This window comes from Bombus fervidus, chromosome 1, assembly GCF_041682495.2.
Source record: "Bombus fervidus isolate BK054 chromosome 1, iyBomFerv1, whole genome shotgun sequence".
Classification (NCBI taxonomy): domain Eukaryota; kingdom Metazoa; phylum Arthropoda; class Insecta; order Hymenoptera; family Apidae; genus Bombus; species Bombus fervidus.
Window position 1 is genome coordinate 14943765 of NC_091517.1, and position 26481 is coordinate 14970245.

The 26481-nt window shown below is 37.7% G+C and overlaps 2 protein-coding genes across 5 annotated transcripts in view; both read right to left on the minus strand.

Moving 5' to 3' along the window:
- The window catches only part of LOC139987329 (uncharacterized), a 266252-nt gene that overhangs the window by 143102 nt on the left and 96669 nt on the right, over window positions 1–26481 (minus strand). The gene's annotated exons all lie outside the window — the stretch shown is intronic.
- Window positions 1270–22618, minus strand: LOC141445804 (uncharacterized). Of its 2 annotated transcripts, none has more exons than XM_074111849.1 (2): window positions 22037–22618; window positions 1270–2288 (listed from the first exon to the last, which is right to left on the minus strand). In XM_074111849.1, exon 2 carries the CDS (start codon window positions 1709–1711, stop codon window positions 1394–1396), a length of 318 nt encoding a protein of 105 aa, XP_073967950.1. In that variant the 5' UTR covers window positions 1712–2288; window positions 22037–22618; the 3' UTR covers window positions 1270–1393. The 2 variants fall into 2 exon arrangements, with proteins under 2 accessions (XP_073967950.1, XP_073967952.1); XM_074111851.1 differs by lacking the exon at window positions 22037–22618 and adding an exon at window positions 21887–22020.

A 26481-nucleotide genomic window follows, 5' to 3' on the forward strand; every position in this document is an offset into this window, starting at 1 on the left:
GAACTTTACGTAACAGAAATGGACATGGCTGAAACGTTAATGGACGCTAATGACAAAGAACACTTTTTCCATCAATGATATTACAGAGGCCATAATCCAGGCTAGTGATTTTGTGTGCTTAAAATCATTTATCTACTTACGAAACACGGTCCTTTAATTTCTCAACCTTTGTCGAATCATACGAACGGTATTTTATACTTTAACCTATTTACTCTGATTAGCCTACATTTTTCATTTAAAAATTTTTCACCTCGAACTATACTCGAATAAGATAGAATTTTAAGAATTCAGAATTTTAAGATGAAATAAGATAGAATTTTATGAAATGCAGAAAAGAAGCATGACGATGTAGCTAAAGGAAAATTATTAACGATTAGATGTTGTAATGACGACTAAAATGTTTGGCTTTCGCTATAATAACAGTACCGCGAAGTAAAAGCAGTTGAATGCTTAACCATATGATTTCACTACACGATGAACATCATGCATGCCCTAGTAACACATAATCCATCTACATAGACATAAATACACGAATCGAAAAATAATTATACTATAGTATAACATTGACATGTTTAAACAACCAGTCGAAACAACGATTCCAATTGTACTAAAATCCTTCGTCGATTATTTTGTAACTTGCACAATGAATTCGTAGAAAACCTAACATAAAAGAAAGAACTTAACGCTTTTTAAAATTCTTTTGATCCAATTGCGTTTTCCTTCTCTCTAACTTTTCCAATTTTGCAAGATAAAACCGCTTGAATTTCTTTCTTCAATATTGCGTCAACGATCCGTTTCTTTTTGAATTGGAAAATTCTCTAACCAAACGCTATTGGATAAAAAGAAAACGAACATTTTTACTACTTCATAAATATAAGAAGACTTTCCGAGCAAACGAAATCGATATTACACGAAAAGAAAAAAAGAAAAAGAAAATTTTTTCAATTAAACGACAGCAGTATCGAATATATGACACAGAATTAATTTAGTCGTAAGTAACGTTTAAATAAAAAAATTCCAAAGACTATAGAAGAGACAGAATTAATTTAGTCGTAAATAACGTTTAAATAAAAAAATTCCAGAGACTATAGAAGAGTTACGAAAAAAGAAGAAATACAGAAACAGACATTTTCTACCAAACAATAGACACAAACATGGACAGTTCGCGATCGAGAAAACGAAAAAGAAGAAACCTGCCCAATGTATAGTAAAACAACGTACGATCACGCACGAATAGAACGCACTGACTCACCACATGAGATCTATGATGCTGATGATGCATTGTATGATGATGATGATGTCTCTTCTCCTTAGCGTGATGCTTAGCATGATGCTTGCTGCCCCTGTGCGGTGGATAAGTGTGATAAAAGATAAGGTCGTAGCAAGGCTGGCGTCACCTGACCTCCGCCATTTCGCACTTGGACACCTCTATTTGCCGGTTGTTAGGATGATTCTGATGGCCCGGCACGGTCAGCTGGGCCGAGCAATTGTTGTGAAGTTTTCTAGAAGCGTTGTTCGTCTGCATAGCCATGTTGTTCGATTTCTCGTCGTTTTGCGTCGCGTTTTCCAACGTCATATCGTTCTCGTCCAAATCGACCGTGAACGCGATACGATGATGAGCCGGCAGCATTTTCACGTTCGAGCCGATCGGCGTCACCGTGGTGGCTGGATCCAGCTTCACCAGGGCTGCTTGCAATTCCAAGGCATCCATGTCTCACAATCCAGCCTCGCGATCTTTCAAACGACCGAAAAATCAAGGAAAAATAGACGAATCGATCGATCTCGAGGGGACAATCCGACGAGACGGCTCTCGCGGTCGTTCAGTTGGCTGACTTATCGTCCAGATATCGGATGACGTTGATCGGATGAAAACGCTAGTTCTTCCATTTGAGGCAATCGACGTCGAGTTTCTCAACCTTTATCTTTCACGTGCTCGTTCTTTAAAAGAACCGCTACGCCCGCGATCGTTCCTTCTTCCCTCCTTTTCACGTGGATATTTCGAGAAACGGGACGGAATCATAAAACAGCAACTTGACCCTTGAATTCTCTTCCGTCGTACATCGAATCATCACACAAATATGCCCGTGCCTATTTTTACGCTTTTAGAATGCCTTTCGATTCTTTCGCCACTCGTTCAACCAGACTACGAAGAAGAGACAGCTTCCAACAGAAACGCGTGCTTTTAGACTTTCACTTAATTACGCGACTTTCCGTTCACTCTCGATCTTCTCGAAGTACAGATTGATTAAGGAGGGTCTCGTGTTTATTCATGTTTTGAGATATACACTCTGCAAGGAAATATAAATGGCGTTTCAGACTTGTAAAGGCTTCTCTAGACTCACAGACAATGTGTCTTGTAGACGTAGTCTCTTGTGTTCCACTTCAACGGAAGACAAAAGACTTGCCAATATTGACCGTCCGTGGACACGTGTCCGCGGATAATTGTCTGGAAATCTGGACAAGCCTTAAACCTATCAGGATTACGAAACCACGAAGCTAATACGTCTCGAAGCAACGTTTTGTAAGACTGCTGGGTTGTTACAGGTTTTCTCACATATCTGAGACTTCTCGAAATTATCATTGAAACTTTAAAACTTTAAAATACCTCGAACTTTTTCGATAAAGACACAAATTAAAAAAAAATTCAAAGGTAGAATTTTGCTTAGATCGATCTACGAAGTTTCAATGTCTAAAATCTTTCTCGACAAAAATACAAATTCGTAGGAATGGAATTTAAAGATGAAATGTCACTTAGGTGGTTCCACGAAAAGTTTACCCAATTTTTTCAAATTTTAATGCATTATGATCGATATTATCGCGTGTTACCTTTATTTGTTCATTTTTAATTGCTATTAATTAGTTCATTATTGAAAGAATCTCTCTTGAAAGGATTAAGGTAAACAAACCAGCCAGTTTTACGAACATAATATCTAAAAATTGTTCCTCGAGTTCACGTATTATCGATCATCAATAATTTCGCGAACATCGGTTGGATTAAACAGTTTCTAGGTGCTCGTCGCAGGCTGCACGCGACTTCCACGCACCCTGAACAATAGGAACCCGAGTGGCCATCAGAGATCCGCCTCGTCATCGCGATTATGATTCCGGACAGCGCGAGATCGCTTGAAACTGCTTCGTTACGCGTCGTTGAACAATCCTCGAGATTTAACGGAGGGACCCTGTCGTATTTCATTGTTCCACCAATATTTTAGCTGCATTGAAATGGACAAGTTCATTCTCGCTATGAAGATAAGACGCTGTTAGCACGAAATAGGAAGCTACCTATTTGGTACGCGTTTAGATTTCAAAGATTGGTCGAGTGGAACACGATTATTCGAAACGTTGTAGATGTCTCGAAGAGAGTTTTTAGAAACTAGTTGAGAAATTTTTTATCATTTAATTTAAATCTCTTGTTCAACATATTAAAGTAATATCAAGAGGACAAAAATATACTGCACGATTATTGTATATTTTACTCATGGTAATTCACGCTTATTGCAAACACTATTCTATTATGTGTTGATATATGTACGAGCATATAGAAATTTTTAGTTGTGTTAAAGCTAGAACTACCGGCGGTAATAATACAAAATTTATACCAAATTAAAATAAAGATATGTATATATTAATAAAATGAACGACTATGTTATGATATTTGTTCACCGATAGATCGATGGGATGAAGTTATATCGAGTGAACGTGACTGAAAGCTTCAACTGATGGAACTATGTATTTTTTACATGACTGGTACAAAAAGCAATTTTACGTGGTTATATGCGTGAAGATAAGAAGATAAGAATAAAATTTGGTTAATCAGGCAAGCAACAATATATACTTACTTTACGCTGATGTGAGTTGTAAACCGGGAAATTGATATAAAAGGTAGTTGCAAGCAACTGATTCGAGCTACTGGTTTTAATAATCTCATTGTATAGCTTTTTCTTTAAATCGAATATTTCAAATTGTAAGTATATAATATATTGAAAATTCAATTGTAAAAACAGTAAATGGTATCAAGCAAAAAGTCGATTTATCGTAAGATTCGACGATTAAAAATTATTTTACGACGTCCTATTTTTAGCAAGAGCAGCAAAAGAGTTTGGCTGCGATCTAATTGTTATACAACTATGCAACTTGAGTAACCAAGGCTATTACGTTTGCCAAGGCGATAATTAAGATTGTCGAACAAGTTTGTCAAGGCGATAATTAAGATATTCAAACTTTAGAAAGTTCCTAATTGTACTATTATAAAAATATAAAGGAGAATTAAGACCAGCGTAACGCGTAGTATCCATAAGCTTTGAGGATAAAAATTAATAAAAAGTTTCTTAAGTTTTTGAGATAAAGTGAAAAAATTCAAATTGCAATAAAAATTCTCCATCTATATAGACCACTTTGACACTTTTAATTTTCCTAAGAAATAACGTTTTATTTCTTCTGCAATATTTCGTTTCGAAATAAATCTAAACAAACTATCAGAATTATTCTCAGCTTGCAATTATCTACGCGTTTAAATAATCTACGACAACTTACGAATGTTTATTAATTATTTATACCGCTATGATAATATAACCTGCAAACTAAAGACAAACCAAAAGTCCAAAAGAAATTCACATGTTTTATTCGAACGCTGCATCGGATGTATTTCCGGTTTGCAACTGGAGACGTTAGCATGATTCACATCCCAGACGCTGGTCGGCACAGACAGAAGGTAGAAAATTTGCATATAACATGCTAGAGACGTGCTAGAGGCAGACGTTGCTGCATCTCTAACGATTTTTGTTTTATTCCACATACTGGAGATCGACTGAAACTCGAGACTTCTTTCGTCGAACGTGGGTGGATTCAGCTTATATGGCGTCGCAGATATCGCTCAGTGTCCAGAACAATCGATAAACAACGAGTTCGTGAACCTACCAATCTTACACGGTCAGTAAATATCATTAAGTTTTACGATTCCTGATTTAGCGACGGTTGGAAGCGTTTGAAGAATTCGTCTGCGGGTCACAATATTGGAAAATACTAGTTTTCTCTTTAATTGGCTCTCTTCGTCTCTCAATCTGTAAAATTAGTTTGTTTGATAAATATTTATACATAAAAGTAATCGGTGAAAAAATGGAGTTCAACGACAAAGCAGCGAACTGTAATGAGATTTCTCGCAATTAAGAAAAAGTTTGTAAAACTATTTTTAACACCCATGTGTTTTCATATTTTCCTCCTTACATCTTTGAATTTGCAACCGTTTAATTGCACTCAGGAAAACCTCTTTGACTTTCAACGATTGTTAGTTAGATAAACGTAGTATTACATTTTTCCAATGGAATTAAATGTAAGGCGTTGACTGTTTAGTTTCAGAGATTTCTTGTTAGCGGTTATCACGAGACTCACTAGCTGGATAACACGAAAGCAAAAATTACATTACCTCACGATAAGCAAACTTTCGGTATACGATTATCATGGGACACATAAAAACGAGATATTTCACGACCCACTGCCAACGTTCAATTGCCCCAACCACATGTTAATTGTAATACGTATATGTGTGTATAATTCTGCAAAACCCACGCAGTAACGAAAACTCTACAAAAAGGGAATTCTCTGGACTATCGGTGAACCGAGCAAAAACCCCTATCTGATTCGAGTTAATGTTCGAGAAGCAGTCGAAGTAAACGTACGGACGAATAAACCGAGTAGGTTTAAAGGCCCGCTTGCTCGTTCCCTATGGGGATGTTCACCGTTGTCCTTGGAAGCAAGCGGCAATTAAAAACGCCTATTCCACGGATTACCTATTCGCAAACGAGTCAGCGGCAGACGAATTTTATACCCGCTTTATAGAGCTTTACCTTGCTTTATGTTCGGTGCAGAAAGACGGCGCAGGTATTCGTGAAAGGAATTCCAAGGGCAACGGTGTCTGGGCCTCGAAAGGACGGTCAACGCACCACAGTTTCCTTTGTGCGATTCAGCCGCGTTTCTAAATCGTTTTCACAAACTGTTGAGAGAGCTGGAACGCCTAGAACGCCCACGGGAATCAGCCGTTTCTACCTTCGCCGGGGAGACATTGTACGCGTCTGGTGGAACACGTTTTTATACTACTCGAATCGATTTCCCTCGCTCTTAGATAGGTTGAGAGGGAACACGGCTGGGGTTACAGGAATTTTTGATCGCGCCAGATTAAGTTTGATAAATTTAATGGTAGCGAGAAAATAATTGAAACAGTACTAGAAATAGACTAGCATTCACAATCCTGTGATATTGTGAAATAGAAAGCTACTCAAATTACTACAAAGCCCTTAAGTAGCAAGACTGAATATATCCTCTTAGATTGGAGAAATACACCTATCAGCTGTCTAGCTAAATATATTCCATAATGATGCAAAATCATCTCTAAAGATCATAGTTCGCTAACGACTACCGTCTACCAATCTGGAGCATAACGCGACAGCTGAAGATCAATTGTCTTCATCTTCTCCTGATTCGACTTGTTAAGCAGAATGTAAAAACGCAGTTAACCTAAGGTACAGATAAATACACCCTAGCCTACCTTCAGACAAATTAACCTATCTCGTCGCTAACGACGAGTGAAGAAAAAGCCAAACATCAATCTCTCCGTTAACGCCCAAAGATGGATCACGCCCGTGTATCCGTCATTCGAGCGTGGTTACCCACCGGGAAAGAGAATCGCAGGATGTTCCCGATGACGAAGCCGAGTTGGTCGTTAAAGGTGGACACAGGCCCGGTTGAGTGGCCCGAACAAAGGATCTCGAACTGGACAATGGCTTTTTCTCGTCGTTTCTGACGACCTTTGCCGCGAGAGAGGAGAGAACAGAATGTAGCAAGGGGCCACACAACACTATAGACGGCTCTTTAGCAGCCGTAATGACAACTTCTCTCGGTGTGGCGCGACTAGTCGTGATGCGGCGGTAATTAAAGGGCGTGGAAACTAGGTAGCTCGGCGCTCGGCTACCAGAGCCACTTTTCTTTCGGCACAGATACGATGAAAAGTGAACTGTTCCACGCTCCGCTACGCTGAAAAGAACACCATGGTGTGTACAATGCCAGCTGGTAAGCACGAAAAATTTTCACTCAATAGTGAGAAACTTGGTGCCGCGAAAGGATAAGCTTTGTCTCTAGAAATAATAACACCCCGGACGTTTGATACACCAGATTAATTAATAGGGAAACGCGCCGGTTATCGTTTTCATCGTCGTGCCTTTGTTCCACGTACGTGTTCCATATATGTTGTTTTTTAATACATTGAGGATCGTGAAGTTGTGTTAACGCAATATGTATGTCATTTACAAACTACTTTTCCATCAATTTACGATATTGATCTCTAGCTTTTTAATATTCTAGCCGTGAAACGGAGCACCAAGGATTCGCTTAAACTGTTGGTTTGGAACAATGTTCAGCTGTTATAACATTTGCAATTTTTCTCCTCCGTATCTTTCCTGGAATTTCCGACTGCGTTACTCGGGATCAACATTAAATGTAATCTAATTACAATTTTAATTAAATGAAAACGCTAAATAATAATTAAACGCCGTCCTTCTGTAGAAACAGGTTTAATATCTCTGCATATTCAATTACGTTATTTTTCAATTTTCATTTATATATTCTTCTCAAAGAGTATTTTATATTTGCTACTATCAATATATTACAGCGATATCATTCGTGTCAGGTTCGAAGGTTCACAGTGACACCCGATAACGATACTTGAGAATTAACCTCAGCCCCTAAGACACACAAAGCAACCAAACCAAGCTACACAAGATTCCTGTCAACATAATCTACCTCCTGTAACCTAATCAGCTAATTCGCAAACGTTTCCTCCCGACGCCAACCAAGTATCTATAACCTGGATTCGAGCATCTGAAATATCTCCGACCTTCCACCTTATCCACAAATATCAGCCTTCCACCTTCCCTCCGCAAGTTTCTATTTCTTCATTTCTTCCACAAGAAACTACGAGCACACGTGGAGCCGCTATCTGTCCCGATATCAACATCGATAAATCGAAATGGGAACGAAGGTCCAGGATTTTCTATTAAGCCGACTGTTCGCTAGCTGCCAGACGTCAAGAGGCAGAGTTACAATTATCGAGGCCATTCGTTCGTTACGAGACGCTGGATTCTCAGTAACGACGAGAGGATACCTTCGTTTTTTCCAATTCTTTCGCCTTCTCCGATGCCTTTACGGACTGAACTGACCAGAGCTACTCTCCGCGTGGACTTTAAGTGGGGTTACCGGATGGGGGTCAGCTGTTATTGGCGTGTACCGTTCGCCACGTAAGTGCTAAGTGCGAGAGCTGCGAGGTTACCGACGAGATTACCCCTGCAACACCAATAATCGAGTAATAACGAAGTCGACCGGCTCGCTTCCTCTTGTACCTACCTATCTCGGAAGCGACGCAGATTCCACGGCAGATCGGTATCAGAGGCCGCCATAGTTCGGACCACACCGGCTATAATCTGGCATATATGTGCTTCGAAATTACTCGTTACATACATATAATACTTTTTTGAAGGGATACTCGATGAATGGGTTTTGTGGAATTGTTTAAACGTTTCTGGGGATAGTTTTAAAGAGGTGAGTAATTTGGGGGGTCTTGGTGCGCTGTTACTGTTAGTGCTGTAACTTGTTGTTCGAAGCTAAGAGATAAGCCATGTAAGAGTTACGTAATACGTATATTATTGTTAAATGCAATATATTATGTATAATACTATCTAATGTGTAATATACTGTATAATATAATACGCAGACTGAATACTTGGTTCTGATAGAAGATTTCAACAATATATAGAACTTGGAAGTAACTGCTACGGTGATACGAGCTTCTCAGAAATAAAACTGATCACTTTCCATGAATTCCACAATTTTATCTTCATATGTGATTAGTATCGAAACTTCTCAGAAACAAGTTATCCACTTGCACGAGTTTATGTGTTTCAAGAAAATGGTATATACATGCGATAATTTCAAGAAAATTGTGAAAAAATTCTGACATTCAATATAATGTCTCTGAGCAGTTCCAATAAAATACAACGAAACCTTGATAAAGAAATAAAGATACACAATAATAACTAATACAATAAGTAACCTTACTTTTTTATTCAGACAATCTTACGCTTCGATTAAATAATCGTTAAAAATATTATATTACTGTATGTTGTAACGAATGTTATAATATCACGAAAGAAACTATACGACGTGCCTCGAATCTAAAGTTAATCGTGCGCGACGTATCGAATCACGATCGATTCACCTGACGACGTGGAGCGTTTTAACTGTAACGTCACCGGTGAACTTTCATTGTTTGTCGCCGGTTACCTCCGCAATTTGTAATTTAATAATCCCTATTAATCAGCGTCAGGAGCTCGCTGTCGCGTTTCGCCGCCTCGCAGAGGCCAACCAACGGGAAAATGGCGTCGCAGCCCGTGAAGATAAAGTTGGACGCGATTCGGACACGCTGATAAGGGGTGAAACGAGCGTGGCTGTGGAAATGACGGCTCAGACGGCGATTAGCCTTCTCGAGTAGGTCGAGGGAAAGAAATTGCACAATGGGGCAGAAACGACGTAGAAACGACACGAAAAACCACTATTCTTGATAACAAACAATGGCCTTTGTTTTACTTTCTACGATGCGATTACGTTAACTGATATTTTGATGTTGTCACTGTTTGCTGGTATTAGAGGCAAGTATTTTTTACAGATCGAAACGATATTGGATAATAAAGGCAATCTATATTGGTATTAAAGGACATTTTATCACGCGAGATGGATAGCTACATTTTTATGTAAGTTAAATTATAGGATCGTAATGTAACGTAAAACCATGGGAACAATGAAATGTATCGAATTGAAAAAATATATTGTGAAAATGTATTGTATTGTAGGTTTGACGCAACAAGCCGAGGAAGGTGATTATTTAGGGAATAAAATTATAATACTATGTGTAGAAGCAGATTTGGGGATAGAATATTTTTATGTTTACGAACAAAAGGATTTATATTCATCAGTAACACCGAACTATATGTAGATATAGATCCAGTAAAAATATTCGAACAATAAGATTTAAGAAATTATCCAAGAATACAAAAGCAATACTATATATATACTCATATATACAATATATATTCAATATATATATATTCAATATATATATACAATATATATATTCAATATATAGATACAATATAAATAAATAAATATATATATATATATACAATAATACTCATCATTCCGAACTAGTCATTTCTCGAGACAGTCGTTCAAATAAATCCTATATAGCGCTACGTATGGTACTACACGACGAAATGAAAATCACGCGAACAACTATACATATATTCAAGGATAAAAATAAATTTCTTTAAAGAATAACACAATCCCATAAGAACTTTCTTCCACTCGAACAACATTCCATTCGAATAATCAACTTAAACGTCTCTTCTATGTATATATCCTATCCGAGTCTCATTCCGAAGTCCTGTTAAATCCAAGCTAAGCTGAATAGCCATTACGCGAATGCTTCCGTGTTTCGTGTTCAAACGGAATGATTCCAGAAGTGCGTACGATAAAGTTATCCGGTGCTTTGCTGCTTGGTGAAATTATCGGAGATACGATGTCGTCGTCGTTGTAGACGCGTACGTGATCGTAAATCGCGCGCAACATAACCGTGTGTTTTACTCGCGACGACAACAACGATGGTCTTTATGACACGAACTTCGAGCAATACCTGCGTCAAGACATTTTCCTTGGAAAACCATGGAGAGATAGCTACAGGGGTTGAGTGGAAAAAATGAAGAGATAAAGAGACGTACGTTCCATACAAGTTACAAGACCGGTGATTTTCAATATGAAGTTTAATAAAACATGTTGGTAATAAGACCCCCGAGATATAAATTTATGTTGCGAATTATTTTAATATGTCTCTACTCTATTCTAGTTTTAGTTGTAATTAGACTGTGGATTTTTATGCGAATTCGTATTATTAAGAGGACGACTAAAGAAATGTAACCTAAATAGAGTAAAGCTTCTACCCTGAATTTTTGTTTTATATGTTTTTGCGTCTTATGTACATTTTTTAACCAGTTATTTATAATACACGCAAATTGACGAGTATCGTCTTCGTTTTGTAATGACAACATCCATTCGCCTATTTCAAGTGTACTAATAATAAACGTTCCGTGATTTACTGATGGTAATATTGGAAAGAGAAAGAACGAATGGAAGGAGAAAGAAGAGGCGAATAAAAAGAGAGACAAAGGAAACGAAGGCGAGTGAAAGAAAGGAAAAAGGCAAAGTAAAGGAAAAGGGAACAAGGACAGAGAAAGAGATGGAATGGAGATTGAGAGTTGAAATAAGGGGGGAAAAAAGAGAAATAATGGACCAACTGAGAAGTAAGTGGCAGTGTAAGAAAAAAAGAGTAGGAAAATCAGAAGGAAAAGGCTGGAGAAAAAAAAATGGTGAAAAAAAGGAAAAAATGAAGGAAACGACAGCGACAGAGAGAAAACAGAGGAAAAAGCGAAGGCGACGAATCGTCAATTTCGTTTAGGTACATAGGTGGACGTGTGACGGAGGCGAATCGTGGCACGGGCAGAGGGAAACGATGAAAAATCGTTGGACGGTAGAGCGTCACGAACGAACGCAAGAGAAAATTGTAGCATTTGCGGCACGTGAGAGGATTGCATGCAGTCCGCGTAAAAGCTGCAAGAATCATTGACTGTGTATGTGTCTATACACGGTGAGTCACCGGATACAGGAGATCAAATAGAGTAGTGTTGGATTTCAGGGCGCAAAGAAACACGTATAAGATAATTTAAATGAAATTGTAGAGAAATTATGGTGCACGTATCTAGTGAATATATATAGATGTTACGTGTAGATATTTTTGCGCGTAAATAGTACGGATAATTTGCTGATTATAATAATTGGGAGAGGATGCAAGAGAGGAAATGTAAATGGTTCAAAGAGAACTCTTTCTGTAAATATAACAATACATTATGCAGTTGTATAATTCTTATAGATAAGACCGTGTAGTTACTTCCTCGTAAATTACTGCAATTTATTATTCTATGTAAAAAGGTAATGAAATCTTGAATTATTGAAAAAATAAATAGTTCGTGAGATATCTTAATTACTCTATGAATAAATAAATTCTTTTTTATTCTCGATAGATGTAACCATTTACAATCCTCATGCTCATCCTTCTTTGTTTCCTATGCTGTAGAAATATATTTCCTATTAACTCGAATAAAATTATTTTTATTGGACAAATGATATATTAATAAAGGAAATAATACAATATATATAATAATTATAAATGGAACTAGTATCTAAGACAGAAAATAAGAAAAGAAAAAAGAGAACCACGTTTCTTTTTTCAGATATCCAGATCTTCAAATTATATTTTATGTTCCTTCAGATCCAAAGTTAATTAAGTTTCTCGTAATTCACTTCGTATATGTGCAAACCTGTATCGAAATAAAGCACGAAGGTACTTCCTTCAGACATGGCTGACGTACCGCAAGAGATATTAAGCTCGCGTAACGAACATCGCAACGTAAAAGTAAGAAACGTTTTCTAAAATCCGGCTAGAAGATATTCGAATCGGCTCACGAACATTCCGCGTTACATTCTGTGCTTTTCCATCTTTAGCCATCAGGCAAGGGAAAAAAGCCACGAAGGTATTGAGAAAAAAATGATTCGTCTTGTTAGAAGTCGAAATTACAGGAAAACGAGAAGCACGAAGAAACAAACACGAAGGAAAAAAGATTGGGTCGTTGACCAAGAAAAAAATTTCCTTTTACCACCTTTTCCTGCCATCACTTGGAGCATCTTCAAAGCAGCTACAACCCTTAATTTGGGAAAACATCGACTTTCGTTTTGTTTCCATGAAACTAAACAGCCTTTCCATGGGATTAATGCATTTAGTGATCAACTTGGTGTCTAATGATTGTCAGATTATCCTTAAATTATTAAAATCTATTTAGTTATCATTTGATAAGACTGTAGTATCTATAAGTTTGAAGTATTAAGTTAAATCAAAGATTAAAAAATTTAAGAAAAAAGTTAATACACTAGTGCAACAAGAAAAATATCACAAAGTGGAAAAGATTTTAAAAAATTAAAAAAATAATCTGATTCTAATATAGAAAGAAAAATAGCGCGAAGTCAAACTAAAGTTAAAAGATTCAATAGCAATACATAGAAACAGTGGGATGATTCAATAAGATATTCCAACTTTTTCTATGAACTTCCAACAGTTCTTGACTCAACCTACGATAAAGAGCTACTTAATAAAATTACTTTTCTATCAAATTCCTTATCGAACTTCCACATACCGATACCTTACGCTTTCACCATACCCTTGTTCGCTAACATATGTCCGCAGAGGATCAGATAATAATCAGCCAAAGCAACATTGCTATCCGCAAATACAAATTGCCTGACCTGTGAACTTGATTTCTTATCACGTGCAGCGCAACTATTTCGAACACGGTCGCATGCATATAAATCTAAAACCTTATCAACCTTACACACACTCAGTTACATATAGCTGTACGTACACAAGTACTCCAACACTTGCTCATTTCTCACGGGATTCGATTTAATGATATTGATTAATTCCCTCTACATAATTGTTTTATACATCGTAGAAATTCATTCAACCAACGAATACTTATCACAGGGCTAATTAAAATTTATCGATAATTTGAAATCTTTAAAATTTATAGCCTACATCGTAGATAGACGTTGTAGAATCAAGACATTATAGCTTCCATGTAGCTACTTGTAATTAACTTGCTCAATTTCTTTCTCTCATTCTCATAGAATTAGTATACTCAAAAATTTTAATTTACATATATGTTACAAATTCAACCAGAATATTTGAATACCCATGAATAGATTGCGTACGTTTATGCAAATTCATATTTTCATAAACACAACCAAAGGAACGAAACATAAGAAACTCGTTTCATCTCCCAAATATCATAATAAGCACTTTACGCTGAATATTTTACATATTTTTGCATATTACACACATTATGCATATTTTTAATATCTTTAAATTCCCCACACACGCATAAACATTCTTGATCCATTTACGAAGTACGAAGTATGTACGTACGAACATACACACGTATTATGGACACAATCAGAAAAAGAGAAAGCAGCGTCACACATTCCGCAAGCCTGTGATAGGAACGCGAACTATCCGCCACCCCATTTTGTAAAAATCGCTTTATTGCGCGGAAAAGAGGTGGTATCGCGTGCACTTTATCGTGGACGCTCGTCAAGGGTGAATAGAGATAGCCTGGAAGTGTTCCCCTCTGTGGACAGAACCTCGATATTGGACAGCAGGTTGGCCTGATTTACATTGCGCAACCTGTAGAGCGTCCGATGGGAAAAATCGAAACGAGGTCCGTGGAAAAACTGACCATTTTCGAGGAAACTAAATAAAACGCCAGCCACATCGAAGGAAATTTTCAGAAACTTTGCACTCTTGAGTTTTATGTGACGACAATATTTCAGGAACTTTTCACTACCGACTTTTATGTGACAAAGATAATCTTTTCTAGTAAAATTTCAATCCTGATTTTTATACGACAGTATCGATTTTTCATATTATAAAGACAATTTTCAGAAAATTGTCACTTTTGATTGGTATACGATAAAAAATTTTTTCGATAAGAATAAATCGCGATTCCACATGAATCGTGAGATATCACGAACATGTGCATGTGATACGACTTATTCCGATATTAGTTTATATGCTAATTTTTTCCATCGACCGTGAATTTAATGACAGTGGATGAAATATCGCGTTTGCTGCATTCAACACGATTATTGGCAATTCGTGGAAGTTTCTTTTTAAGGAACTGTATTTCTCTTTTTTTCTTTTTGTTTTACCTATTACGTAGTAATAGTATCCATGGAATCTTTATTTGGAAGTTTCCTTTTACACGTGTCGATTTAGGTTTTATTTGAAAAATTGCAACGTGACAAATTGTTTTTATCTTTTCTGTCGAGATAACCCATTTCTCTGTTGAAAAAACTGGTATTAGTGACGAAAAACTTTTTTGCGATAGATAGTTTTTCAGTGTCAATTTTGTGTAAGCTTTAGGTAGAATTTCTTGTATCAGTCGCGAAACTTTTTTATCGATATCTTATATAAGTTTTATATAAGATCGATGATACTGCGATAGCGTAATCGCGAAATTTAAATATTTTAGGCAATGTGCGCAACTGATCCGGGAAATAGTTAATTTTTATTCACGATATTATCAAATATTCCTTCCATAAATTTATTACGGTTATTAATGAAATTAAATTCTATCTTTTTCTCCGGAAAATTAAACGCAAAGAAACTTCCACTCTTCTTTCTTTCGACGAAAGTGCCACTGTTTCGTGATCACTCTGTATATCAACATGCCTTATCTTTCAGTGACATTTGTGAAGGATTACGTTAAAATACAAGATTATTGGTATATGTACGAATGGATTTACGAGTTTTATAACTATATTTACCTATGATAAATAATTCCCAGGCTCTCGTGCCATGAATAGTAATTTCTCAAAGTTAGAGGATTATATTCAATTCTGTGTTTGCATGTAAATATATGTACGTCTGTATTAAATATATTATTCATATCTTTTAAGACAAATTGCTATAAACGTAACTCGTACAAGTAATGTAGCATTAAATCAAAACTTTTCCTTCCCCTGCATTAACTATATGCTATTACACGTATATCAATTACGGTGATTACGGTGATTGGAAAAGAAGCAGAATAAAACGTAATGTGTTTCAAAACGCATGTAATTATATTACGATTTTAAAGACGAACTTAGAAACGTGAAAATATGAAAAATTTAATGCTCCTAATTATACCATAGTTTCTAAGACGATCGTAAAAACGAGGCAATAGAAAAAGAATGTAAAAATATTAGAAAACGTAAAAAATTGCGTAAGCAACTTATTAATATACAAAAGTATACTTGTATTATTTGTTGCCTTTGTTACGTAAAACTTGATTTATTGTCATTGATAAAGTATAGAAATCACGCGACAAATGTTTAATCACGACATTATTGATTCCTAGAAGCGGTAAGGCCGATCGCAAGGCCTGTTGGTCCCGATTCGCGAGTCACGATCGATCGATCGACGATCGAGATCAGGCCCAAGCATAAATTCACCGGCAGCCAGAGATTTGCTCGTGCATAGCCAATAAACACGCCCGGTTAATGATTTATCGCGATCTCACGACTGACGCACATATGTAGCTATATACGTACATATACATATCCGTTTTCTATCGGTGCATTCAGATCAAACTTTTATCCACGCATTGCCCGTAACGGATCGTTGGAGAGAGAAAGATAGAACGCGCTTTCTTTCGCCAGAGAGAATTCTGAGTCATAGTTATGCATTCGAGTGCACCAGAAACTGAACTCACCAGCTGTGCATATCCGGAGGACTGACTGCAAGGACTGAGTTTTCGATCATTCATGTGTCCACGTAGTTCGAATGTTATGTTGCGCATTGTAGATCAGAACAGAAGTTTGTTTCAAGTGGTTCTAAGGTGTGTTAAATACTGAAATGTTGATATCTTTGTAAGCCATGTTGGGAAATATTTAGATATTTCTGTTTGTAATAAATTATGTTAACAAACAGCGAAATGTCGATTCTTTCGTAATAAATTGCGTTTAATAAATGTAATACTTGGTTTGCAGGAAATTCTGAGGAAGCCTGCTTTTTCCTAATAACTTGTGTGAACAATGTTTAATGATGCGAAGAAATGAAATAAATGAAAGAAATGAAAAAAGAACTGTGAAATTATTTCCTTATCTCGATAATCTTATGTTGTTAAACTATTGGAATTTGTCGTAGAACATATGCCAAGATCAAATACGCGATCAAACATAAAACAGATCCTAATCATCGAATCGTTTTAGAGAATAGCGGAGCTTTGGTCGACCAATGGTAATTACTATTAATCATTTTCGCGCTGCCTGATGTGTGGTAATTAATACCAGCCGCGAGAAAGTTACACGTTTCGCTATCTACTGCGAACGAACACGAAGAAGACGACGAAGATGACGACGACGACGACGATAATGATGATGATAATGACGATGGTGTACCTCGTTGACTCTTCCTGGGTTGAAGGGCTCGTTTTTGTTTTCCAACCTGCGGATTATCCTGACCTATGACCAGAATCGTTTCTGCGCGTGAATATCCTGTGTGTTAAATGCAAATAGACAATTTTGTCTATAATTAGTCAGTAATATATTTTGTTCCATTTTTAATCAAACCTTAAACCTTAAACATTAAATCTCAACTTTTGCATTTCCATTTTATAAGATAAACTTAGCAACGAATTTAGAATAAAAGCATTTTAGATTCTCAAGGAACCGCGCTACTTATGGTACGACCTAATCCGAGGCAAAAGTTTTTGAAATACTACCGTTAGCTATAGATCCCTTATGTAAGATTTCAAGCCATAAAGAACCACTTTTTATGTTCATAAACTAAAAAAAGAGTTTTGCATCGTATTACATCGAAAAAATAGTAAAACAATAACTCCCGTGTAGAGCGGAAAATCGGGTTGGTGAAAATATCCCTTGCGAATTTCAAAGAAGAAGACTGCGAAGGAATACAACCTGATTCCTCGCAGAAACCAGTTGACTTTGAACCAGTGAAACGAGAATTGTTTGCGCCCGAGGTTTCAAAGCAGCAGGATCTGCCTTACACCAACACAATAGTTTCGATTGAAACGGTTTGACCGAGCAAACTCCGTGTGTACAAAAGCTTCTGAAACTACTCTATAGCACGACACAGAATTTTGAGTTTCAATAAGTCGATATAACCGCTAGTTAATGGGAAATAATGTAGCGCTGGAGGTAACAAGTTTTGCCAACATACTAAGTTCAAAAGAGGTCGAGAGATCATTAGAATTTCATAAAAGAGGATCAGTAGATGGAGAAACGAAGGACGCTTTAATATTACACGTCTCGTTATCTTCTCCTCCTTTGGTTTTTAACGCGCGAGTTCAATACGAATTCCTTTAATTTTATTTCAATCCCTTCACAGACGAATTTTCTTAGAATCGAAAAAAGATTATTCTCTATTTTTCTCAAAATAATGAGCTTACGCGTATATGACGATTGAGCGTTAAAATTGATTATTCGTAGTCGTTAATAATTCGGTACACTCAGACATATATTATCACAATGATCTTCGTCGTAATCCTGTTCCCTCGTATTCCTCGAAAAGCTAAATTATATTTTATTTCGCTTGGCTTTTTGAAAAGCTTTCGTTCCAATATTTATATTACACGTATTACGTGCAAAACTATATATCTTTATATAAAATTCTTGTGCTCCTAAGTTACGTGATCCGCGCGGAATATGTTAAAGCGTAATATACTATCTACTGATGCAAATGTTTATTTGCAACTATTTCATCGGAGTTTATACCGAGCTGTCACAATAAACTCATTCGAGTTGCGTTCAGTAGTTTCCAGCAGACATTTCAAGTTTCAGATATAGGTTTGATGCTCGCTTACGTGCGATCTGTTGCTATACGAATATTTATGAGACTACGCGAATTCAAAGCGTATTCTCCGATTAGCGAACTTTTACGCGAAACTAAGATCATACTTTCCTGATAAACATATTCTGTAGCTGCAGTGAGTAACATAGCAATATCTCTAAAGAACATTATCTTAGCTTTTTTTCCCTCACTCATCCTATTTTGTACAATATTATAAATTTCCCTGTGAAGCACCTTCTTTGGTTCAGTTATGTTACTCAGTCTACGTATCACATTGCATTGAAAGTGAGAATATTACTCTCGACGGTAAAAGCGAACGATTATATTGCTGTGACGATGAAGTTTACGCGGTCAACGAAACAACCTGAACCATCTGATACACTGTTCCCATTATCCAGTATTATGGATCGTTAAATCGAACCTATATCTTTCTACGAATCGTATGGAAGTTTCCCTGTCGGTCCATTAGACCGCCATTGTGACGATCTTGCAGCCATTTAATGGACTTTGACGCAGAAGAAAACTTTATCAGCCTCATAGCGCTAAATATTCTGGACAGAAGAAAAGAACGAAGGTACATTTCGCGATAACGGCAGACTTCTAGTTCTTGTTAACAATCTTCCACGAACAGACGTATCTACATAGAATGGTCGTTTCACTGCTGTGCAACCGGACTAAACTTGTAGAATAAAACGAAACGTGGAAGCTAAATAAATTTCGTTATTTTATCCATAGTCAATTTTCTGTTTAGCTTCTTCGCAGCTCGGAATATTTTTAACGTACTCTCATTGGTGATTGAATTTTTAGTAATTTTCTATATTATTTCTTCATAAGCAAAAAGGAACTATTATTAATTACAGACTTTGTTATTCTTGTTGTTAACAAAATAGACGCCCGATTCGATGATTCATACTTGCGAATAACTAATATGTAATGTGTATTTAAACGTATTTTACATAGATAATGATAATTAAAGTACGACGAGAATAAAGGAAATACAAGTATAATCGCGTTATTTGCCTGAATAAAAATTAACTCCACTGCAAGCAATATTTTTAGTGATTGCTAGTCGCAGTATTCGAAGAATTATAGATAATAGTATTATTCCAAAGAAGAATAAAAGAAAAGGTTGGAACAACGTCTCACGACATAAACGCCGCTTCAAAGAGCTCAGATAAAGAATATCTGATTACGAAATTGTCTGCGGTAAACAATTTACGAAAGTATATATAATCAAGGTGTTTTGTACAAGGAATCGATGAACCGTGACAAAATCGCATATTCCATGTAGAATGCATAGTAACACGTAGGCGTACTGAATTCAGGACGCAAAACGAGCGAGAAAAGTTCGCGTAAATATACGTTCTACTTTGTTACAGATCAAAGTTGCACGATGTGCTCGTTGTTTTTCGAAAACTACGCCTAAATAATACCTTTCTGTTTCGCGATCAGATAAAAGCTTCCAAGTATTTTATCGAAAGCTTTCTATCTATTCAGTTGGCCGAACATTGTTATCGAACATTATTAAGTCAAATATTAGCGTTTATTAGTACACGAATTTCATTACACTAACTTAATTAATCGTTTCGAACTAAAATCCGAAAATAGTTGTATTGATTCTTCAGGCGTATAATTTATTTTTCTACAAGTGTCTGAATATTTATGAACGAGAGTGAACGTAAGTAATATTTGCACTCACTTTTTATAATAATCTATATTGTCTACATATTATATCAAGAAAAAGAAGCGATCTTTTTTATAGCTGCAAGTCTTTCGTTTACAGTTAAAAATTTTTATCAGACCAAGTCTATCTATGTATATTACTTGGAAGCTCTTTTTCCAAACTAGTATTATCTACACACATCGATACACCTATCGAAAGGAACACACTTTTCCTTGGCTGCCTGAAGCAATCACCCCTCTGTCGACCAATAGGTAACACACTTTTCCAATCCAAAACCCTTTTGCACACGACGTTCCCATCAATCCTACGATCCAATAGCTCTACCCTCTAAAAGCACGTGAAACGAGTTCTCAAGACTCTCGAGAGCTCCTCTAATTTCCACAAACCCATATCCAACGATCTAATCCCATACCCCGATGCACAATTTTCCCTAACAAGCGCAATGTGACTGAAAGATGCAATTCAGTCAGGACCGTACTCCATACTTATTGCAACCTATCGACATCTCCATCGTTTTCTTTCGATCGACAAACTGATCGACCAGCAAACAACGGACACATCTTGCACACACGGTCGGACCTTATTTCCATCGAGGTGTTTTCCACTCGACGAAGATCAGGCCGATGTTGTACGAGATTTCAAAAATTTCTGGGACCGATCTGCATTTTTCAAATTGGTTTCTTTGACTAATATAATTATGACAGTAGTGTCTTAAACAAGCGCCAATGAAATTTCAAAATGTTTCACGTTATATGATACATCTACAAAATCTGGTTTTTCGCGAGCTAGCGTGAGTATTATGATCAGTAAACCTCATAGAAAACAGATAGATAAATAATCACAAAATGCAAAATAAATCTTTTCAAATGACGTTTGTAATCCTGTCTTTCCACTGCGTTTCATATTATGGAGTTGATAACACGGTTCCTGGGAGGTTTCATATCTGTCCGCGATATCTCTGTATTATTATCTTCGGCGGTGGAAAAACGAAAAACACGCCCGCATATTTCCCAGCAGCGACGCTGCGACGCCGTCGACGTCCACGGCGCGACGCCAAGGGAGACGCCTGGAGAACGGTCGCGGTGGGATCGTCGACACGCGGAGAGGCCACGCGAGCCAGGTTCTCACACGCGAGAGCCAGGTCGTCGCGCACGGTCACGGCATGCATACGTGAAAACGCATGGAGGACCAGCGAACGTGTACACAACCAGACGATGCAGATCGAACGAGTCAAACGACGACGCGAGTGACGACATTAGTAAGTACACTAGCAACGTACACGAATAACGTACAGAAATAACGTACACGAGTATGCACGAACGACATATACAAGTAACGTACAATAGCCGAGGAATGTATGTGATATATACGAGTACCGAACATGAAATAGACTAGAAGACGCGCTAGTTTGCAGCCTGCAGCGGAAACGAGCAAACGAAAATTCTCCTTCCGATAGCGTCTCGGAGCAAATTTGTTTTTTCGAGACTGTTGGACAACGCACTTTCCACCGATCAAAAGGAACACGTCAGAGCTATTCGATTCGATCGATCAGCTGCCGATGATCCCTTTTATCATTTTACTATGCCGCAGTCAATGGTGCGTAAGAACGGAGAAAGTGCGCGACTAATGAGATAGAGATATCTCACGTGATCCTTCGTTTTATTCCCCAGCCGATCAGGGATCGAATCTGAACCCCGATCCGACGGCTAGATCACCTCTCGACGATTGCTCTCGAGCAAGCCCGAAAAACCACAGGCCACTACTCTCTCTCTCTCTCTCTCTTTCTTAGTTCACACCTTCTTCCTTGCAGATCCAATTCACGCGTCTCTTCTTCTCCCGTTTCTTCCTCGATATTCTCCACCGCCAGAAATTCCACCAGTTTACATCCTTCCGAAACGAAGACTCGATCACTGTCACCCAAAGAGGATCGATGACGCGGAGACACCGGAGGAGCGAGAATCACGAAGGTCGGCGAATAGGGTGTCGCGAGTACCGCATCGACAATCTAGCACCACGTCGCCAACTTACTGGCTCTCTCTCGTCGAATCATCGCACGACCACGTTCAGAGATATAGCGCAACGAGGATCGACCCGCTCACCGACGATGGACCAACGTTCACGACACTAATTGATAATCACGAGACGCATAAATATATCGGTAACTCGATAATCGCGATATTTAAAACGTAAAATTGAACGAAACGTTACATGTACCGTGAGAGCCAACTATTCTTCTGTTACGTGAACGCGTTTTCAACGCTCGAAACAGCACACGACTTTTCGCGCTGGACCACCCGGAGCCTCGCGTTCCTCTGATTCTCTTCGCCGTCCTCTCCCTCGTACTGTGTATACGCCGATAAACCACCCACCTCCTACCCTTACGGCACCCTCCTACCCCGCCAACCCTCTCTTCTCTTCAACCCTCTAGCCTAGTAGTAGTAGGATGCGGGGAGTTACTGGGGTGGGATCAATATGAGGTTGAGCGAACGCGGGAAATTCGCGCGCAGGTCCTTCTCCACCCTCCATCCTCCCCTCCCTCTACACGATACTACTCTCTCTTACCCCCTACTCTTGGCTAACCCCTCTGTCCCTCGTCTCTGTCCTCTGCCCGCACCCTCTGTCTATCCTTTTTTAACCGATGTAAAGAGAGTACCTCGTACTGACGTCTATCTCGTTTCGCTCTACCACAACCCTTCTGCGTCCGTCTCTCACCGATTTTCCCGCTCCTTTTTCGTTGCCTCGTCGTCCCGACGTCTCCCGTTCGGCTCGTTTCTCGGCCAACTTTCGCGGCGGAGAGCCCACCCTTCGTCTCGAACCTTCCACCAGCTGCCCTGTTTCTATACCTCACCTGATTGTGCACGCATCTAGGTGTATACGGTGACCAGTCGAACGGGGCTGTACTAGAGTCGACAGATTTGGCGGTGTATTAACAAACAGGTTTGTTTGGTACCGATGCGTATACGTTCTATTGTTTTCACCCTGTCGTAGTTCTCACAGTTTCTAAGAATCGATCTTACAATCTGCTTTCAATCGAGAACAGGAGTCTTCATGCTCGCAGGGAACGATCAACGTTGGATTGAAACTACAAGTCGCGGAATTGTAAAAATTCTTTGGAAGGTAACACAGGCAGCAGGATTAATTATTTGAAAATTAATTAATTAATTGCTCGACCCTCGGTAATAATTAAAAACGTAAACCAAAGTGAGCAACGAGGTTCGGTTAAACGTTATAATATTTTCTAACGAGAGAGAATGCAGCTCCTAGGGAAAGTAGCCATATTTTAATAAAAGGACGAGAATGCTTGTTTCGAACCTTTGGTTATTTTCTATGTTGTCCCTTGGTTATGATTTTCTGGATTAGGATGTTAGGTTGGCTTTGACAGTTCGTTCTTTTCATAGGATTACATACATATGTATGGGTGGAGATTTGTGAGATTCAGTTATAGATGATTGAGGATCGTTCCTATCTGATTTAGACGACTGACTTTGTGATCTTTAAACTGATCGATTTCCTGGGTGCAGAAACCTTCGTCAAAGATGATCTTTTTATGGCGACCTTTTAAGTTATTTTATTGCGAATGAATTCTACTTGTTGCTTGTTTATTACAGCGGAGAGTCGTTTCGAAGGTATTCTAAAGGGCTTGGGTTTTGTATAGGGTGTGAAAAGGTAAGGGTCTGAGACTTTGAGAGGTCATAGTACTCATTAACAAGAATAGGAAATTCTTTGAATACGGCTTCTAAAAATATACGTAATATTTCTGGTAGAAAATATAACTTTTTATCTCTTTGTGGGTGCATTCGTCTATAAAAAGGAATATAGTGAATGAATGAAATATTTAAAAATACGATAATTTTCTCGTGTCTTTTAATTGGTGTATCTAGAAAAGGATGTTTAATAAAAAGTTGTATATATTACCATACATTTTATTCAAAAGTAAAATTGATTTTAACTTTTATGTTTCCTATCTATTATTTATTCTGAATGAGCGATATGGCGAAACAGCAATTTATCATGGAGTTAAATAATAATCGGAGGGATAATGTTTAACAAGAGAGACCACATTAAAATTCAAGAAATTGATATCCGTGATTCTGTTTGACTCTGATACCCGGCGATTTTTATGCAACGTTGCTTCACGATGCAAATGCGATTTCGAGGAAAAAGTGACCGATTCCTATGCGTTGCTTCCGTCGTGAATTTCCGCGGCACATTGTTAAATTTGCAAGAAACATGTACTACGTTGCCAACGGCGAACCAGTATAAAATTCCGTTTCTAAGCAACGAACTCGAAAATTATTAATTCTCCAGCTATGCTATTGTATGCGTTTCATATTTCCCGGGAATCGAGCTATTACCAAAAAATAAACAATCTCCTACTCTAATTCTCTTCAAATTGAAAATAAAGTTATGCTACAATGAGAAAGATCGAAGATATACATCCGTGATAATGCAAAATAAAGAATAAAGTACGTATAATAAACTGAAAATGTAAAGGAAAAAATTAAAAATTAAATTACGAGAAGACTTTGAAGAGACATGCACGTGACATTTAGAAAACAAGAAGAAAGAATAAACTAGAAATAGATTAAAAATTAAATTACGAGAAGCATTCGAAGAGGCATACATCTGACGTTAAAAGAAGAGGATAAAACGAAAGATAAAAAATTGAAAATTGGATTACATTAAAAAAGCAATTGCGCGAGTGACGAGAAATAGACATGACAGAATTATAAAGAAGAAGCAAGTATTCGATTCAAAAGAAATGGTAAAACCGACTTGTAATTTCACATAGTCACATAACGTTCCCTCAACCAAGTGATATTAATGTGAACTTTGGACTTCACGCAACGACCCACCAACGAGTTCTTTTCCCTTCAAGCATCGCTGCAACCAGAGCCGATCGAGTGAAGTTGAATTGCGTTTACGCTATTACAACCCACGCCCCTCTGGTACGAGCCACAGTTCGAAAATACCCGTTAAACGTGAAAGGTAACGGTCAAATTCCAACTTAAAGCATCGACTTGCAACTTACTTTTCGTATAATGTTTGAACAGCTTTCGTAGTTTGCAAAAAGCCTCTTGCTTCGCGCCGGCACGTTCCACGAATTAAATCGAGTTTCGCTGGAGTTTCGTACACTTACAACGAATTCTTACAAATCTCTCGTTGATCGATTCCAATGATAGAATTATTTGTCAAAAAATTAATTCTTTCCCCAATCCTCGATACTTTAACGTTTTTTCAATCTTTGCACACTTGATCTAATTTTATGAAATTTATTATTTATCGATATAACGAGCCAAGCAATAGATTTGAAATAAATCAAACAAAATCTCTGAATGATAAATAAATATTTTCCAATAATAATTTCCATATAACGGACAAATATTTCACGTAAGATAATGGTTTCTCTCGAAGCTTGGCATGTTAACGGTTGAACGATCACTCGCCATAGTCGAGTCGGTTTTTTCCAAACTGGAAGGCTTTCTCCCGTCAAGTACTCTTCTCGAAGGATAAATGAGCCCTTCCGGACCGCGAACGATGCCGGCGACGCCGCGACGATGAGATTCGAGGCGGTGAATTGGAATCCGGCCAGAAGAACGCAAATTAATGACGTCATCTCTGTGGCCACCGCCATAACCGTCGTAATTATGATCGCAAACAGGAGTAGGCCGTGGCACGATCGAACCCCGTACGAATTCCACCGACCACCACCGATGAATTTACATGGTCCGATAGACTGTTACCAATTTAACAGGTAAACTATCGATAAACAGGTTGCGGAGAAACAATGTTATGCCGCCTCTCGCTGCTGTTGCATATTACCAGGGCGAAAAACAGGAACGCGAATTCAAGCGATAAAAATTTAGAGACTGCGCGATCTTATACAATTTGATGTCAACCGTCGTATTGTATCCACAACATGTTTCATGTTTCCAATGTTATTATATCGGGGAAACGTTTAATCTTCTATTGCAATTTATTCGATGTTAATCCTTGCGTCCTATCGTGTTGTTTTGCGTTTAACAAATTTTGACGCACAAGTGTTCGGTGTTTAAAGTATTGACCAGCTAATACCTGTAGTTATATAGTTTAATATCCAATAATAATATAATAGTATAACAATAACTAATAGATAGATAGATAATAGAAAGAAATGAAGTTTTCATCGGCTCTATCGATTGTCAAAAAGATTATACACATCTAAAGGCAAACAGGATTGTTATGTCCGATTGTAGTTACG